General features: G+C 41.9%; 1 protein-coding gene across 7 annotated transcripts in view; it reads right to left on the bottom strand.

The window, feature by feature from the left end:
- DENND1B (DENN domain containing 1B) overlaps window positions 1-18523 on the bottom strand; it is a 273822-nt gene that overhangs the window by 170868 nt on the left and 84431 nt on the right. For 5 of the 7 annotated variants that reach the window (XR_008685007.2, XM_088845228.1, XM_055418975.2 and 2 more), the window contains one exon: window positions 13743-13786. The exons of the other annotated variants lie outside the window; for them this stretch is intronic. Coding sequence is in view for 4 of the 5 variants with exons in the window: in XM_088845228.1 (XP_088701354.1) it covers window positions 13743-13786 (44 nt within the window). In the remaining variant the exon portion in view is untranslated. The remainder of the gene's footprint in view (window positions 1-13742; window positions 13787-18523) is intronic. 7 annotated transcript variants of the gene reach the window in all.

Raw genomic sequence — 18523 nt, 5'->3', positions numbered from 1 at the left:
GTGCTAAGTCACTTCAGTCATGTCCGAGTCTCTGTGACACATGGACTGTAGCCCACCAGGCTCCTCTGACCATGGGATTCTCCAGGCAAGAATACAGGAGTGGGTTGCCGTTTCCTCCTTGAGGAGATCTTCCCCACCCAGAGATCGAACCTGTGTTGCCTACATTACACGCAGACTGTTTACCCGCAGAGCCATCGAGGAAGCCCATGTTTAATACAAGTTACGCATGTGTGTATGCAAGTCGTTTCAGTTGTGTCCAACTCTCTGTGACTCCATGAACTGTAACTCACCAGGTTCCTCTGTCCATGGGATTCTCTAGGCAAGAATACTGGAGTGGGTTGCCATACCCTCCTCCAGGGGATCTTCCTGACTCAGGGATTTTACCCTAGTCTCTTATATCGCCTACACTGGCAGGCCAGCTCTTTACCACTAGCACCACTTGGAAGGCCCCCTGTTGCAACTGTATGTAGAAGCAAATACTGCAAAAAACCAACCAGTAACCTGCATTCCCTGCTTACGGCACTTCAAGGAGTAAAAGTGATTTCCTTCAAGTCATACATTCAAAGCAGAAACACAATATTAGCTCACTTTTGATTCCCAAACCAGTCCTCCTCCCCACGCATAGGACTTCTGGAAGGCAAGGACCACATGTCTTTCTGTTTACAGCGTCATGTTGCCAGACCGGTGCTGTGCCAAAAAAAGTATTCTATGAGTAATTTTAAGGCAGTTTTAGGTACATGCTAACTGCTTAGGTTAAGTAAACTTGTTCAATATTTGGCAAAATTTTCACCTCTGATATCATAAAAGTAACAACCAAAAACAACTAAAAGGCCTCATAAAATTAAGCATTACTTTTAACAGTATGTCTTTCAGTTTCTTAGACATCTATATTATCTGTTCACTATGTAAAATATACCTAAAATTAACACCAAAATTTCTCGTGTCTATGAATCTACATGCATATAATCCAGAAAAGTCTTTTCTTTAATTGAGTTAGTGTGAAACACCTCTGGAGAATATCTCTGGAAAGTGTCAATAAACTAGATTATAAAGTCTCATAATTTAAACTCCCAAATATGGATGTTTATATCAGCTTTATTCACAATTGCCAAAACTTGGCAGCAATTAAAATGTCCTTCTGTGGGTAAATGGATAAACTGCAGTACTTAACAGACAATGGAATATTTTTCAGCACTAAAAAGAAATAAGCTACCAAGCTATAAAAAGACATGGAAAAGCCTTAAATGCACATTACTAAGTGAAAGGGGCTAATCTGAGAAGATTATATACGCTGTGATTTCAAGTATGATATTCTGAAAAAGGCAATAACTAATGAGACGATAATAAAAGCTATGCTTTTTCCAGTACGCATGTACGGATATGAGAGCTGGACCATAAGGCACGCTGAGCACCAAAGAACTGATGCTTCCAAACTGTGGCGCGGAAGAAGATTCTTGAGAGTCCCCTGAATAGCAAGAAGATCAAACCAGTCAATCCTAAAGGAGATCAACCCTGAATATTCATTGAAAAGACTGATGCTGAAGCTCCAATACTTTGGCCACCTGACGCAGAGAGTCAACTCACTGGAAAAGACGCCGGTGCTAGGAAAGACTGATAAAAGGAGGAAGGGGTGGCAGAGGACGAGATGGTTAGACAGCATCACCGACTCAATGACACGAATCTGAGCAAACTCTGGCAGACGGCGAAGGACAGAGGAGCCTGGAGTACGGCAGTTCATGGGGCTGCAAAGAGTCAGACACGACTCAGCGACTGATGGAGACAAATAGAGACTGTAAGAAGACAGTGGTTGCCGGGGCTGGGAATGGCAGGGCGAAATAGCCAGGCAGAGCACAGAGAAGTTTTAGGACACTGAAAATACCCATATGTTCTTATAATGATGGCTGTGTCATTACACATCGGTCTAAACCCACAGACTGTACGACAGCAAGAGTGAACCTTAAGGTAGACTATGGACTCTGGGCCATTATGCATCAGTGCAGGTTCATTCTTGGTAAGTACCGCACCACCTGGTAAAGACACTGATAAAGCCAGAGGTTGTGCAAACACGGGTGCAGGGCGTAAATGAGAAATCACTGCACCTTTCTCTCCACTTTGCTGTGAAACTTCACTGCTCTAAAAGACAGAGTCCTTTACAAAAATGTTAAATAAATTAAAGCAGCTCTACTCTGATTGGCTGATAGAGAGAAATGTGCATAAACTGATTACTCCTCAAAGTCCTATAAGATAAGGAAACCGAACTTCTGATACTTCAAATGTGCCAGACTTCCAGAAAATTTATAGTGAATTCAGATTCACATAATTAGGGAAAATCCTCAGCAAACATCTAGTTTCATCATTTTACTTTAGTAAATATAGCTGCAGCTTCCGACTTACGAATGTTAATTAAAACATAAGCACACATTTATTCTATCCCAGTTTGCTTTTCCCAAATGTATACAGGCTTACTGACAAAATTAGCTAACATGGCATATTGCTTAAGGTTATAAAAGATGTAAATATTCAACCAAATTGTATCATTATTCTGGCAAGCTTTACTTCAATTGTAACTATAGTTTGTAATATATGTCCTGAAACAATTTCAAAACTCTTGAGGTAACCAAAATATTAAACTGATATTGAGTTAGTTAATAAATACTCATTATATTATACACTGTATTTGAGGGGCTTCCCAGGTGACTCAGTAGTAAAGAATCCACCTGCCAATACAGGAGTTGCACAAGACAAGGGTTGGATCCCTGGGTCGGGAAGATCCCCTGGATGAGGAAATGGCAACCCATTCCTGTATTCTTGCCTGGAGAATTTCATGGACAGAGGAGCCTGGTGGGCTATAGTCCACGGGGTTGCAAAGAGTCAGACACGACTGACCATGCACAAAAGGAATGTATTAAAACCCTAGATAATTTCTAAAATAGCAAAACACTGATCACTGAGCATATTCAAGTCTATATACCTCTCATTCCTGTGTGCTGTGAAAAGGCTACCCCTCTGGGTCATGCTAATGAATGTGTTCACTTTGGCCACTACACAGCGAGGCAGAAGGGAGGTGCGTGGCTACAGAAAGGGGTACACGGGTACTGAGTCTGGCGGTCTGTTAAGATGCTTGTGCAGGACACCAGGTGCTCAGTTACCCATGCCCCCCTCCACCAAGTGCTTTCTTTCTCATTTTCTGTAAAACAGAAGTTACTTGTACGGGTTAAAAGTTATAATCAATATGAGTGGTTAAGACTAACCGATGAATAACAGTGTCAGATAAATACAACCGTGGATATATTTTTGTTTTCAAAGAATAGTTTTATCCTAAAAAGTGATTCTTGGGCTTTTTAAATTGTCTACCTCTATATTCTTGGGACTTAATGAGGACTGTGATGAGCTAGTGTTTATGTGATAATTGCTGAAATGTAATATATTAGAAAATAAAACTGGTAAATTTTTAAAAGACATGCGGATTCATCTGATGACCGCAATCATAGATGCACCAAGATGTGTCTTTTAAGTATCAGTTTGTTCTTGAATAGGACAGAGCACAATGAATAAAGCTTAGAATGCTTGGTAATTCCTGACTCTGGAAGGAAGCTAGGAAAATCGTTAAAGTTCAGTTTTGATGGGCTTGCTTCCCTGGATTACTGATTCACCCTCTGCCTACACCAGGAAAGGTTCCTCTTAGCTCCATGCGCTTCTGGGACAGTCAAAACTCTGGGTCTCTGCAGAACAATTCTTTGTGCTTGATACCAACTTTATTATGTCTTCTATTATTCTAGAGTGGGGAGGAGGGTAACAAAAGTTCCCCGCTTATGAAAAAGGAATATTCAATCCACACTCTATAGACACATTCAATCATGTTCCTGACTATATTTACTTTTAAGTATTTTATTGTCACTTTGATTAAACAGATAATCAAATGCTTGCTTCTTAGGCACCTCTGAACCAATCGTAGTCAAATATCCAAATCTTTTTAACAACCTTTTAAATTTTGCCTTCCCAAACTCAGATTCTGAATACAGAAAAAAATTAAAAACCGGCAGGATCTGTCTTATCACTAAAACTATCTGGGGGATTTCCTTGAAGCTCCCAGAAAATCACAAGGATGTATACCCTTATAAAGTGAGATGCTAGAAGTAATTTGGCTTGTTTGATATATTATTATCATAAGGGTGGTTTAATAGAATTATTACTGTACAAAAAGCTGGCCAATCAGAAGAGACCCTTAGCCTGCTCTAGGTTAAATCTGTACATGTAAATCTTATGAGTATGAAATATCTCAGAAATCACAAGCTTTATGGGAAGCTTCTAGAGACATGCTAACACCCTTGCTCTCCGGAATATGTTTTACTCTCCAGGAAAACAAGGGTCAAATCTCTTATGAAATAGTTCTGCTGAATTCTCCTACACTCACCAGACTCCCAGCAGTGCTTTGCCTGGTGATACGAGGCAACAATAACGAAATTTTATGAGATCTAGTTTCAGCTGATATTTAGAATGTTCACCTGGACATAAACTTCCTTCTCTATTTTAAATCCCTTGACTCTTCTAAGCCAGTGGTTCCCAGCTAGATATGCACCTAACTTAACCTCGAAGTTGTATAAAAATGTGTTTGCCTGAGCCCACCTCCAGATCCACTGCGTCTCTTTACTTGATACTCTGAGTATACTCTCGCTGTATTATGCCCCAGGATTATTACATGTTACATTCTCAAGATCTTTCCTCTATAAAAATTCTGTTCACCCATTTTCATAAATCAGACAGAACTTGAACTGGCTCCTCAAAAAACAGGCTTACACATTGTTCTTACACACATTCTGTCTAAAACCCTTTTTTTCTTAATGGTTTTATTATCTTCATTTTCATACAATAGAAACAAGCAAATTTCCTTTTCCATGTTTTATTTTTACAACGAACCCTCAACAGGCATTTCACACTTCAGCATAATCATTAGTAAGTTAACCACAGCCCATTAAGTCTCTATTGTCCGCAGATGGTTTGCTTTTGTTTCTGATACCCTGAAGACTGTCAGAAGCTATAGAATTTGTCTTCAACAAAGGTCAGTCTCAGAGCTTAGTGGAAGTGGTCGTCTCAGGTATCTCCACCCACGGACACTTCAAAGAACAGATTGGCGGCTGCAGGCTTTGGAACCGACAACACTCAGGCCGTTCCACTAGACAGAGTCAGGACCTCCAGGGCTCTTTTTGGTCAAGAAGCAGAAAGTCTCATGAAACTGCTGTGTCAACGTCCAGCAGAACAATAATTTACTGCACTGCACTGAATAATGCAGGAAATTTCATTATTTGGAATATGACTGATGCCGCTGCAAAATGTTCTATTTTCTGGAGGTTTATATGGAAGCCCTTGCCTTCTTCCTAAGTTGTCTGTAACCCACAACCACTCCGTAAACTCTGCTTCTGTGAACAGAAATATAATTTTTAAATTACACCTAGTTCTCATTGATTCCTTCCCTCCCTCAGAAACTCTTACCAGGTCCCTTTAATTTTCATGGCAATTACTGTTATTTGCATAAGTTTAATAAAACTCTGACACTCATTTCACCCAGGATACAGCTGGAAACACTGACCATACAACCAAGGCCATACTTAAAGTACCCATTCGAGAAAATGCTTGTTTAACCAGCCACGTCAAGGCACTCTGAAGGAATAAAGGTTAACTACACTTATGGAGGGGCTTCCCTGCTGGCTCAGATGGTAAAGAATCTGCCTGCAATGCAGGAGCGTGGGTGCATGCTCAGCGTGGGTCTGACTCTTGGAGACCCCGTGGACTTTATAGCCCGCCAGGCTCCTCTGTCTACAGAATTTTCCAGGCAAGAATACTGAAGTGGGTGCCATTTCCCACTCCAGGGGGATCTTCCCAACCCAGGCATCAGGCTCACATCTCTTGTGTCTCCTGCACTGGCAGGTGGATTCTTTACCACTGCACCACCTGCGAAGCCCGGGGTTCGATCCCTGGGTCGGGAAGATCCCTGGAGAAAGGCATGACAACCCACTCCAGTGTGCTTGCCTGGAGAAGCCCAAGAACAAAGGAATCTAGCGGGCTACAGTCTGTGGGGTCCCTGAGGGTGGGACATGACTGGGTGACTTTCACTTTCACTTTTATGACTATACCCTCTATTAAAAATATTCTTTAATACTAGTCTCAGAAACCTGTGGCCTAATGGAGCAAACAGAAAGTAGGGAGGTGACAGATCTAGTAGTATCACGGGAAACACAAAATGTTGTGGGAACTCAGAGGAGGTGCATCCAATCCAGGCCGGGGACACAGAGGGCTCCTCAGAGGATATGACCTCTGAGCCGAGACCAGAAACACAGGTGAGGGGAGAGCAAGCAGGAGATGGGCATCTCAGGCCGAAGGACTCCCACGATCAAGGACAGAATGGAGGATGGCTGGGTTTATTACATAAGGGAAATGAATGTTTGCTATGAAATGCAGACCACTGCCTTATTAGGTAAAGAGGGAGGGAGGGAGAGCAAAAAGAGGCTTCAGATGGAAAGAGAGGCCCTGAGCAAGGGCTTGATCCTGGTAAGAGGGCTGGACTTCGCCTTGAAGGTGTTAGTGGGGAGAACCAGGTTTAACCAGCCTTCAGGTCAGCAGGCTCTGCAGTCACACTGCCTTAGAATGACAACTTTGCTACTTCCTAGCTGTGTGAATCCTGCCACATCAGTTCTCCCTCCTCATCTGTAACGTGGGAATGACCACAGGCCCTCAGGCTCACAGGGTATTACGAGAACAGGTAAAGCAGTTAGAAAACTGCCCGGCACACTGTAAGGCCCAATGACAGTATGCTGTCAGAGCCAGGGAGAGAACAGGACAATCAAATAGTTAGCTCAGAAATCCCATTAGGGGACTGCAGATAGAGAGGAACTTTAGGGGACTTTGGGGGACCCCTGAAAGTTTATGATCACTCAAGAAAGCAGGTTTGCTTAACCACAAAACCAAGCAGGCTGACTTAAAAACAAAACCATGAAACAGAAGCATCAGACAAGCTTTGAAACAATAAAACAATGGTGGCGAGAGACCCACATCCTGCCCAGTGAGTTCAGTAAGCAATGACCCCTAGGCCGTGCTTTCTGCACACATAAAAAATAATTTGGAAAGGTGACATTTCAAAGGAGAATATACTGAATAGGGACAAAAACAGAGGTGAAAAGAAGAGTTAGGAGGATGTGAATTAAGGAAAGGAACTTAGAAGTAGTTGAGACAGATTTACAAGACATAAAAGAAGCACAAGCAATAGGATTTGATGACACATCGATTAGAGCAGCTGAGTGGGGGAACAGAGGCCAAAAATTAATACAGAAAGTCCCTGGCTGGGGAAAGCGGCCTCAGTGGGCGCACTCCCTGGGATAAGACACGTAAGAACAGTGCCTCCCCATCAGGTAACGTGGTGAACAGAGACACAGACATGACCGTGGGTGCGCTCGGTCATTTCCACTCCATGACCCTGTGGACTGTGACCACCAGGCCCCTCTGTCCACGGGATCTTCCCAGGCAAGAATACTGGAGGGGACTGCCATTTCCTCCCAGGGATCCTCTGACCCCGGGATGGAACCCACGTCTGCTGTGCCTCTCACACTGCAGGCGGATCTGTTATCACTGAGCAACCGGGAAAGGCAAAGATGACTATGGAAGACACACAGGAGGAGTGCTTCAATATATCACAGCAGATAAAACATCGAAGCTGTATTACAAAGGAAGTACTTAAGAGAAATGGAAAAGGGCATCTGACACGTAAGGAACAGCCCAGAATGAAAGGCCTGCAGTTCGTGTGCAAACAGGAAACTGAGCCCTGCAAGATGGAAGAGTTAAAGGCAAGTCAGAAACATGGCCGGGGGCAGCTCCTCAGAAGGCTACTTTTCCGATCTAAACATTACAGAAACACACCTAGTGATGTCCATGTGTCGGCCATCACTAAAAGATTATGGCTCCGTGGTCTCAGACTTCTGCTGGGAGCTGTCCTAAAAGCAGCTCTCGTGTTACTGTCGGGAAGCAATATCTGCCACCACAAAATGTGTCTCTTTGGCAGGAGGGTTCATTCAGGCTGATTATTTTTTAAGAAATTGAGACTTGCTCCCCCGCCCCATAACCGCCTAAAGGAATTTAGACAGAGGGCCTGTTCCCAGAATAGAACTATCACCAGAGATCTCTGTGAACACAGGCCAGGTGCGGAGGCAGGGTGGCGGGTGGGAACTAGCCTAGAGACCAGAGTCACGCTGTGTCCGCAGCTCTCTGCGGGCCCAGCAAACAAACATCTGTGCAGCAGACACCTGATTTTCCATCTCCATGGGGATTGCTTTTCTCCTCTCCAAGTTCACAGCCCACTACCCCAGATATCCTCTCCTGTCTTTAGCTGAACAAGGTACCAAGAGAGAAGACTTCAGCTGTTCTGGCAAGTTCCTAGTTTTCCTGGGTCTCTCCCACATGTTGTCGTTTAGTTGCTAAGTCATGTCCCACTCTTTTGCGACCCCCTGGACTGAAGCCCGCCAGGTTCCTCTGTCTGTGGGATTCTCCAGGCAAGAACACTGGAGTGGGCTGCTAGTTCCTCCTCCAGGAGACCTTCAGGTGGGTTCTTTACTGAGCCACCAGGGCAGCCCCTCTTCCATGTGGACATGTTATTAAACTTTTGTTTGCTTGCCTCCTGTTCATGTTTGATGTCAGTTTAATTCTAAGACCAACCCGAAGAGCCTAGAAGGGCAGAGGAAAAATTTCTTCCTACTTGACACTATAAATCTTCCTAAAGGTCTACAAAGCAGCAAAATTCTCAAACTAGTCATCAAACTACAAAAACAACATTCTACATAAAGCAGTTCTATCTGATCCTCATCATAACTTAACAAACATTCATGGCCTGACAATATAATAATAAACCTGCTGGCTGCCAATCACGGAGTATTTCCCGGGTGCCAGGCACTATGCTTCATAGACTTCATTCTTATCCTCATTTTGTCAGAACAGTAGAATCAGCCCTATTTTGCAAATGAGGAATAAGAGAGATAAAACACTTCGTACAGACACAGACCTGAGTCCAGCATGTGTGAGATTTGATTTCTGACCATTCTTTAAAGGTGTATTTCGCTCACAAAGACTGAAGCCTCTTACTCAAGACATGCAGACCAACCATGGCCTTACGAGGCCAAGGGTGTGTGAAAACAGCAGAGCTATAGAAACGTGAGCCATGACGATGACAAGCAGAAAGTACGGGCGAAAAGTCAAGTACTGCAAAAAACAGCATCGAGCTATGAAGGGTAAATGTGAACCACGGGAATATAAGAGCAACGGAGAGCTCAGCTTGACTGGCAGCAAAGAGAGACAACGTTACTCCTTTCATCCAGCAGTGGTGGCGGTCTCCGGACTGCACCGGGAGCCACCGCTGTCGCCTGCAGCAGGAAGGCAGCGTTTCCCCGCATCCATCTTCTCAGCCGCGGTCCTCAATGCATTTGCAAGACATGAAACTGACATCGACTTAATCCGGCTGTAAATCCTCTAATTCACTCACAACCTCTCATCTCCTATGGGTGCACAACCCCATTGTTCCCGAATCCCCAAAGTCCCCTCCACTTGCATGGAAGAAAATTCAACATTCCTTCAAGTGCCAAAATGCAATTCCGCCTCGCTTCTCTACCCCATGAAGCCCAGAACCCCTCTGCGTGCAGGCTCCCCACTTCACGCCTGCAAAAGCTTAATAAACAGGAGCCAGAACTAAAGAGAGTGGGGTGACCAGAAGGGGGAGCTCTCAGGCCCCAACAGAGCCCAGCAGGAAGAAGACCAGCTCCGCTTCCGTCTGGCCAGGGCTCAGCCAACACAGAGCCACAGCCTCTGGGTCTCCAGGCCCTCCCCACTTCCTGTCCCTCTTCTATAAAACACTTCTTCTTCGCCTGCCCTGTGGGACTTGCACGGGGCTCAGGCTGCAGACCTCAAGATGCAACTCTCTGCGGATCCCAGAGAAACCCACCTCTGCTGGCGGTCGATTTACTTCAGGGTCAACCCAATCTTCCTCTTTTTCATTCCTAACATAACCAACTCTTTCAGATCCTAGTTGCTCCTCGGCTACTCTCCGGCAAAGTCACTTACTTCCTTGCTTCCAGTTTCTCCCACAACCAATCCATATTGAAATCTTTTCCAAATTAATATTCCTAAGATACTTGTTTTGTTATATCACACTCTCCTTAAGTTCGTTGGAAGGACCACCTCTTTAGCAAGGCCTTTAATGTTGCCGAGACCCAGCCCAATTTATGTTTGTAGTTTCATCTCCCACTCTCCTTACACAAAATTCCCCACTGTAAAAACAAACAAACAAAAAAAAAACAACTAAAATGAAATCAATTACAACTCCTCCTAAAGTGCGATTTGGGTTGTCCCACTGGTTCTTCTATTGCCAAAAGAAGGAAACCAAATCAAAATTGTTTTATTACTTTCCATGTAATAAACAAATGCCTATGATGGATCAAGAGCTCCATGAGGTAGAACCAAAGGACTAAATGAATTGATATTACTTCCATGGATTAAAAAACACACTGCTTTCCAATTATAAAGATACCAGGGGATAGGGGACTTCATATATTAAATTTTTTAAAAAACAGTTAAAATAAGCAAGTAGGGCTTGGGTCAGCATTCCAAGCATAAATAATAATATACCTTACTTGTTAATAGCACATGCTTCTGAGTTAGACAAACCTGCCCTGAAGTCTTAGCTCTGCCTCTTCTAAGCAGTGTGTTATCAGGCCAGTTTCTTACTTAAGTCTCAGTTTCAGGACTGATACTATCTCCTAACAGTACTGGAAGGATGAAGATAAAATCAATTATGTACATAAGCACCTAGCACAGTGCCTGGTACACGGTCAGAGCTAAACAAAGCTTTTTAAAAAAGAATTATCCTTACTGAAGCATCTCAGATCCACTGAAAAGGCTGTTTAGGAAGAAGTAGACAATTCATATACGAAACCAGGAAAAGATAAATACGACAACAAATACAGAGTGCTGTGTGCTGCGCTAAGTCGCTTCTGTCATGGCTGACTCTTTGTGACCCCCATGGACTGCAGCCCACCAGGCTCCTCTGTCCACGAGATTCTCCAGGCAGGAGTACTGGAGGGGGTTGCCTTGCCCTTCTCCAGGGAATCCTCCTGACCCAGGGATCAAAACCATGTCTCTTACATCTCCTGCACTGGAGGGCAGGTTTACCACTAGCACCACAGGTCATCTGTAGCATTCAGAATATTCGCCAAAAAGTATATAACAAAACCATTCTTCACAACCCATGGCTGGATTCCCACATGAAGTGTGGCTTCTTTAGATATAAAGTGAAGTCGTTAAACAAAATACTACCTAAAGTTCCTTTCAGAAAGTCTACAAGAACTGCTATGCCCTGAAATCCTGGGGGCTATGAATGCTCATCAACTTTACGTGGTCAAATGCTTCTGTGTTTCACTAAGTATGTGAGGGCTTATTAATGCTCCCCTGACCTCACAAATGAGGGAAACAAAGCAACAGCTAAGACATTCCTATCACCAGTTTATCAGTCACAAAGAGGAACAGCAACAGTCTGTCTCACTGCAAAATTTACTGCAGCTGAACTCCACAAGCACGCCATCACTTAGGCGAACCCAAAGTGAGGAGCCTCCAGATGCCCTAGGAATTCTCGGGGGCAGTTTTAAGAGGTAGAAATTGCAAGGAAATAAAGAATTTGGACAGGAGGTGAGACCAGAGAGAACTAGAAAGACCAAGAGAGAAACAGAATTTTACAACAGTAAAATGAGTCAGCAAGGCTCTAACCTAACTTCCCATTGTGGTGGTTTAGTGGCTCTCGTGTCTGATTCTTGTGACCCCATGGACAACAGCCTGTCAGGTTCCTCTGTCCATGGGTTTCTCCAGGCAAGAACACTGGAGTGGGTTGCCATTTCCCTCTCCAGGAGATCTTCCCAATCCAGGAATTGAACCCAGGTCTCCTGCATAGCTGAGACAAACCTAGACAGCATATTAAAAAGCAGAGACATTACTTTGCCAACAAAGGTTCATCTAGTCAAAGCCATGGTTTCTCCAGTAGTCATGTATGGATGTGAGAGCTGGACTATAAAGAAAGCTGAGCGCCAAAGAACTGATGCTTTTGAACTGTGGTGCTGGAGAAGATTTTCGAGAGTCCCTTGGACTGCAAGGAGATCAAACCCTAAAGGAAACCAGTCCTGGATATTCATTGCTTTCAGGACTGATGCTGAAGCTGAAACTCCAATACTTTCAGCACCTGATGTGAAGAACCAACTCACTGGAAAAGACCCTGATGCTGGGACAGATTGAAAGCAGGAGGAAAAAGGGACAACAGAGGATAAAATGGTTGGATGGCATCACCAACTCGATGGACATGAGTTAGAGCAAGCTCCAGGAGTTGGTGATGGACAGGGAGGCCTGGCGTGCTGCAGTCCATGGGGTCGCAAAGAGTCGGACATGACTGAACTACTAAACTGAACTCCTACATTAAAGGCAGATCCAAGGGAAGTAACTTCCCATTGCTGAGGAACAAACCCAATGAAGCCTCATATGTACAAATCCCGTCTTCACTGTCTGGACTTACATACCTAAAATACTTATAAGTCTATTCTTTCTCCAAAAGGCTAAAGACAAATTAAAAGCACATACTATCTTATTATGTGAAACAACAGTCAATCTAACTAATATTTAACATGCTCACTGAACTCACTTTTTCAGCAAAATTTCCTAATCTTAGATACTGATTTTCACATGTTATAAATTATTCTTCCACATCAAAATCACGTCTGCATATTTCTGAATGAACTGCTTTAAAATGAATACTTTTATCAGCTTTCATTTTTGTAAATTATATCTGTGAACTTAACATGCTTAAGCTTGTAGTGTTATAATTTTATAATTTTAACAGTGACAAAATTGTTTCACCCCATTTCTTTGCAGACAAAAAAAAAGGGAATCTGCTCATCAGATTTCCAGAAAGAGTAGTATTTTGTGTAAAAATGTAAATGTGTATGGTTACCCATATAATTCACTTCAAAATGATAAATCCATAATATAAACTATAAGGATTTTTTATTTACACACATCATGTCAAAATAATTCAGTTTTGGTCACACTAAATACTTAAGGAACTAGAGAAGATTACACTTATAATACAAATACAGTAAATTCATTTTGAAGTTTCCTGTTTTCTTTTAAGAAAATAAAGCTAAAAATAAGAATTATTTTAAAATAAGGAAATAATGCCAGTTCAACTTATATATATTAATGATCCCAATAAACAAGGGCAGAACTGGTCTCTTAGTCACAACAGTTACTACTTCTTACTGTCTTACTTACAGAGCTAAGAAAGAGCTAAGTAGCACCCTTCTGTTTTACTGACAAAAGGGTATTCCTCAAAGAACCGTACAATCAGGTCTTTCTGATGGGGAAATGCTTAAGTATTTCTAAATATATTTTCCACAGATACACTAAAAGAGTGTAAAAACACACGGAAACTGTGAATATTCACTTCCTATTAGCTTCAAGACGGGCCTCTGCATTACCCATCTTGCTGGCAACTTCCAAACATTTTCCAGATACTCCCCATACACGGCTTTCTATTCTCAGAGCTGACCAAGAGAAAACACTTATAGTGATCCAAACGCAGCAGTAGCTTCAAAACCAGTAGTAGCAGGAACAGCAGTAATAATCATCAATGTTCAATTTTAAATGCTTTTTAAAAATGATGTGGTTCCAACCTGGTCTGCAAAGTCCTCTGGGAACTTCCACAGCACCTCCGGATCTGTAAATGATTGACACAGGGCGTTACACGGAGAAAACAACGCAGCCATGGCAACAGTCTAGTTCAAATACTCTTAAGATTGTCAGAGCTACGTTTTTAAAATAATTAAAATTTTTTTCTTTAAATATTTGTAATCGATGAGGTTCAAAATTAAATATTTTGAGAGTTTAAGGGTTTTAATGACCTTTAGAACAGCAACAATAAAATGAATAATTTGGTCAAACTATTACAAATCAAAAGCAACTCATTTTTGATTTATACACCTTGGACATTAAGATTCTCAAATATAAATTTTCAGATTTAACTCCACTTAATATACTGGTTTTAATTTGAAAAACATATAAATGTGGTAAATATGTAATAAATATATTACAGCCCACAGAAACTAGGCCAAACTACATCACCTTAAATTGCCACTTAAAATCCTAAATAGACATTTTTCCCAAGGAGGACACGCATATGGCCAACAGACACATGAAAAGATGCTCAACGTCGTGAATCAGAGAAATGCAAACGAAAACCACAGTGAGATATCACCTCACACCTGTCAGAATGGCCATCACCAAAGAGAACAAATGTTGGCAAGGATGTGGAGAAACGGGAATTGCCCTACACCACTGAGGGGACTGTAAATTGGTATAGCCACTATGGAAAACAGAACAGAGATTCCTCGGAAAACTAAAAGCAGAGCTACCAATGATCTAGCAATTCCACTCCTGGGTATATACCAAAAAAAAACAGCCAAAAACACTAATTTGAAAAGATACATAAACCCCAATGTTCACAGGAGCACTATTTACAATTGCCAGGATTTGGAAGCAACCTAACTATCCATCAACAGATGAGTGGATGAATAAGCTGTGGTGTGTATGTGTGTGCATGCATACACACACACACAATTTAACACACATACACACACAATGTTGTAATACTGCTCAGCCAGAAAAGAGAATGAAATTTTGCCATCTGAGGCAACACAGATGGCCTTGGAGGGTATTATGCTAAGTAAAGTAAGTCAGACAGAGAAAGACAAATACAATATGATATCACTTATATGTGGACTCTAAAAAATGAAACCAATGAATGTAACAAAAAAGAAACAGACTCACAGATATACAAACAAATGAGCGGTTACAAATGAGAGGCAAAAGGGAGGGGCAAGGCAGGGGTGTGGTGTTGAGAGAGACAAACTGCTCTATCCAAAATAAGTAAGCTGCAAGGACGTGCCATACAACATGGGGAATAGAGCCAGCTGTTTTGCAGTAACTATAAATGGAATGTAACCTTTAAAAACTGTGACTCACCATGCTGAACACCTATAACTTAAATTTACTGTGTATCAACTACATATGTGTGTGTGTTAATTGTTCAGTTGCGTCCAACTCTTTGCGACACCATGGACTATAGCCCTCCAGGCTCCTTCCCCAGAATATCAACTATAATTCAATTTTTAAAAAATGAAAAATAAAGTAAAATAAAATCTCAAAAAAATGTATAAATTTTGTAATAATGTTTATTTTACACAAAGTTTCACTTTTGAAATCCCACATATGCAATTCTATAAGTCAGTTTTTAAAATAATAGATAAGTTGGTAGGCATACATCATCAAGCTTATTTAAAATACAATTGACATTTCGGGACATTTTAGAGATATTTTTCTATTATATCCAGTTATTCATATATAAAAATGAATGTTTTATAAATATTCCCACTGGTTTTTCATTTTCAGTATTTCTTAACAATATTTCTCTCCTACTTAGCATAATAAAAAGAAGCCATTTTAATGATCACTAAGAAATATTTTGGCTACATATTTTTTAATTCTGTCAAAAACATACTTCTGACTACTGCAAATGTGTTTTAAAAGGATACTGTGCAATGGATAATACTACTTCTAAAAAAGCCTTTGAAAGCCCAGTGTAAGTAGCAACCATCACTGATAAACAGGATTTGAATTCCACTCCAGGTAAAAGGCTTGTGAGATCAAAGATACCACTTGATGTACCCAGTCAGTGAAAAGTTACAGTTCAATCCCATTATTTTCACTATACTATACTGCTTTTTTAAAAGTACAGTCCAATGATGCATAATTTTGAGTTTTTAATTTCAAAACTCAATAGATACCTGGCAACATTTTGAGCATGAGCTGGCTTCTCTTGCTGTATTACTTACTAAGATCAAAAGATTTTTTTCAAATATTTGAACTTAAAAAAAGCATGTTTTCTACAATTAACCTTTTTGTTAAGGAATAAAAAAATTACTACATAGGTTAACATAAAAATCACTTAAAAATCTTACATAAGCAGATCATGGCATCTGGTCCCATCACTTCATGGGAAATAGATGGGGAAACAGTGGAAACAGTGTCAGACCTCATTTTTTTGGGCTCCAAAACCACTGTGGATGCTGACTGCAGCCATGAAATTAAAAGACGCTTACTCCTTGGAAGGAAAGTTATGACCAACCTAGATAGTATATTAAAAAGCAGAGACATTACTTTGCCAACCAAGGTCCGTCTAGTCAAGGCTATGGTTTTTCCCGTGATCACGTATGGATGTGAGAGTTGGCCTGTGAGGAAGGCTGATCGCCGAAGAACTGATGCTTTTGAACTGTGGTGTTGGAGAAGACTCTTGAGAGTCCCTTGGACTGCAAGGAGATCCAACCAGTCCATTCTAAGGGAGATCAATCCTGGGTGTTCATTGGAAGGACTGATGCTAAAGCTGAAACTCCAATACTTTGGCCACCTCATGCGACGAGTTGACTCACTGGAAAAGAGTCTGATGCTGGGAGGGATTGGAGGCGGGAGGAGAAGGGGACAACAGAGAATGAGATAGCTGGATGGCATCACCGACTCGATGGACGTGGGTTTGAGTGAACTCCGGGAGTTGGTGATGGACAGGGAGGCCTGGCGTGCTGTGATTCATGGGGTCGCGGAGAGTCGGACACGACTGAGCGACTGAACCGGACTGAAGAATGACGCACTACAAATCTATGGCGCTGATAGTAAATGACTACGCCTTTATGTAAAACAAAGTGTATACTTTTTAAATGATTATGACATGTTAGTGTCAGCGGCTCAGGTGTGTCTGACCCTGCGACCGCATGGACTGGAGCCTGCCAGGCTCCTCAGTCTGTGAAATTCTCCAAGCAAGAACACTGGAGTCAGCTGCCACTCCCTTCTCCAGGGGATCTTGCCAACAGAGGGATCGAAGCTGCATCTCTTGCATTTCCTGCTTTGGCAGGCAGGTTACTTACCACTAGCACCACCTGGGAAGCCCGTGACATGTACAGATCACCTAAAAATACTTAGATGTTAATGTCCTGTGGAAATTATTCTGGAAAACATTTAGATGTGCAAGCGTATGTATGTGTGTATGTGTTTATGGGGCAGTTTTATCAAAAATGGTAGCTATTAGGATTTGAATCTCATAAAAAAGTATATGATGGATTCTTCATGAAATATTAAACAAAAGTTATCTTGATAAATTAACACAATACATGATGGCCCTATTAAAAAGTCATCATGCAGAAATGTAGAATAGCCCCTTATAAATAACAGAGTTAGAGAGTTTCAATGTGAGTACTTTCAATATCCCTTCTATTTCTATTTACCATTCGATGAAGGTGAAAGAGGAGAGTGAAAAAGCTGGCTGAAAACTCAGCATTCAAAAAACTAAGATCACGGCATCCAGTCCTATCATTTCAAGGCAAATAGATGGGGAAATGAAGCACAAGCTGGAATCAAGTTTGCCGGAAGAAATATCAATAACCTCAGATACTGAGATGACACCACCCAGAAAGTGAAGAAAACTAAAGAGCCTCTTGATGAAAGTTAAAGAGGAGAGTGAAAAAGTTGCCTTAAAACTCAACATTCAGAAAACTAAGATCATGGCATCTGGTCCCATAACTTCATGTCAAATAGATGGGGAAACACTGGAAACAGTGAAAGACTTTATTTTCCTGGGTTCCAAAATCACTGCAGATGGTGACTGCAACCATGAAATTAAAAGACACTTGATTCTTGGAAGAAAAGCTATAACCAACCTAGACAGCACATTAAAAAGCAGAGACATTACTTTACCGACAAAGGTCCGTGTAGTCAAAGCTATGGTTTTTCCAATAGTCATGTATGGGTGTGAAGGTTGGACTATAATTGTTGCTTTTGAACATGGTGTTGGAGAAGACTCTTGAGAGTCCCTTGAACTGCAAAGAGATTAAACCAGTCCATCCTAAAGGAAATCAGTCGGGGGTGTTCACTGGAAGGACTGATGCTGAAGCTAAAGCTCCAATACTTTGGCCACCTGATGCGAAGCACTGACTCACTGGAAGAGGTCCTGATGCTGGGAAAGACTGAAGGTGGGAGAAGAGGACGACAGAGGACGAGATGGCTGGATGGCATCAACTACTCGATGGACATGAGTTTGAGCAAGCTCCAGGAGTTGGAGATAGACAGGGAGGCCTGGCGTGCTGCAGACCGTGGGGTCGCAAAGAGTCGGACGCGACTGAGCGAGTAAACTGAAACAGTAGAAGAAGTGACGAATCTTATTTCCTTGGGCCTTAAAAGCACCACAGACAGTGTAGCAGCCACGAAATTAAAAGATGTCTGCTCCTCGCAAGGAAAGCTATGACAGATCTAGACAGCATATTAAAAAATACATGTGACTTTGCCAAAAAAAAGTCCATACAGTCAAAGCTATGTTTTTTCCAGTCATCATTTATGGTTGTGAGAGCTGGAC

Source organism: Moschus berezovskii, chromosome 17 (assembly GCF_049115385.1).
Source record: "Moschus berezovskii isolate FMDL1 chromosome 17, NW_MosBer_1.0, whole genome shotgun sequence".
Taxonomy (NCBI): domain Eukaryota; kingdom Metazoa; phylum Chordata; class Mammalia; order Artiodactyla; family Moschidae; genus Moschus; species Moschus berezovskii.
The sequence above is the reverse complement of the archived record's forward strand: the minus strand, read 5'-3'. Positions and strand labels throughout refer to the sequence as shown.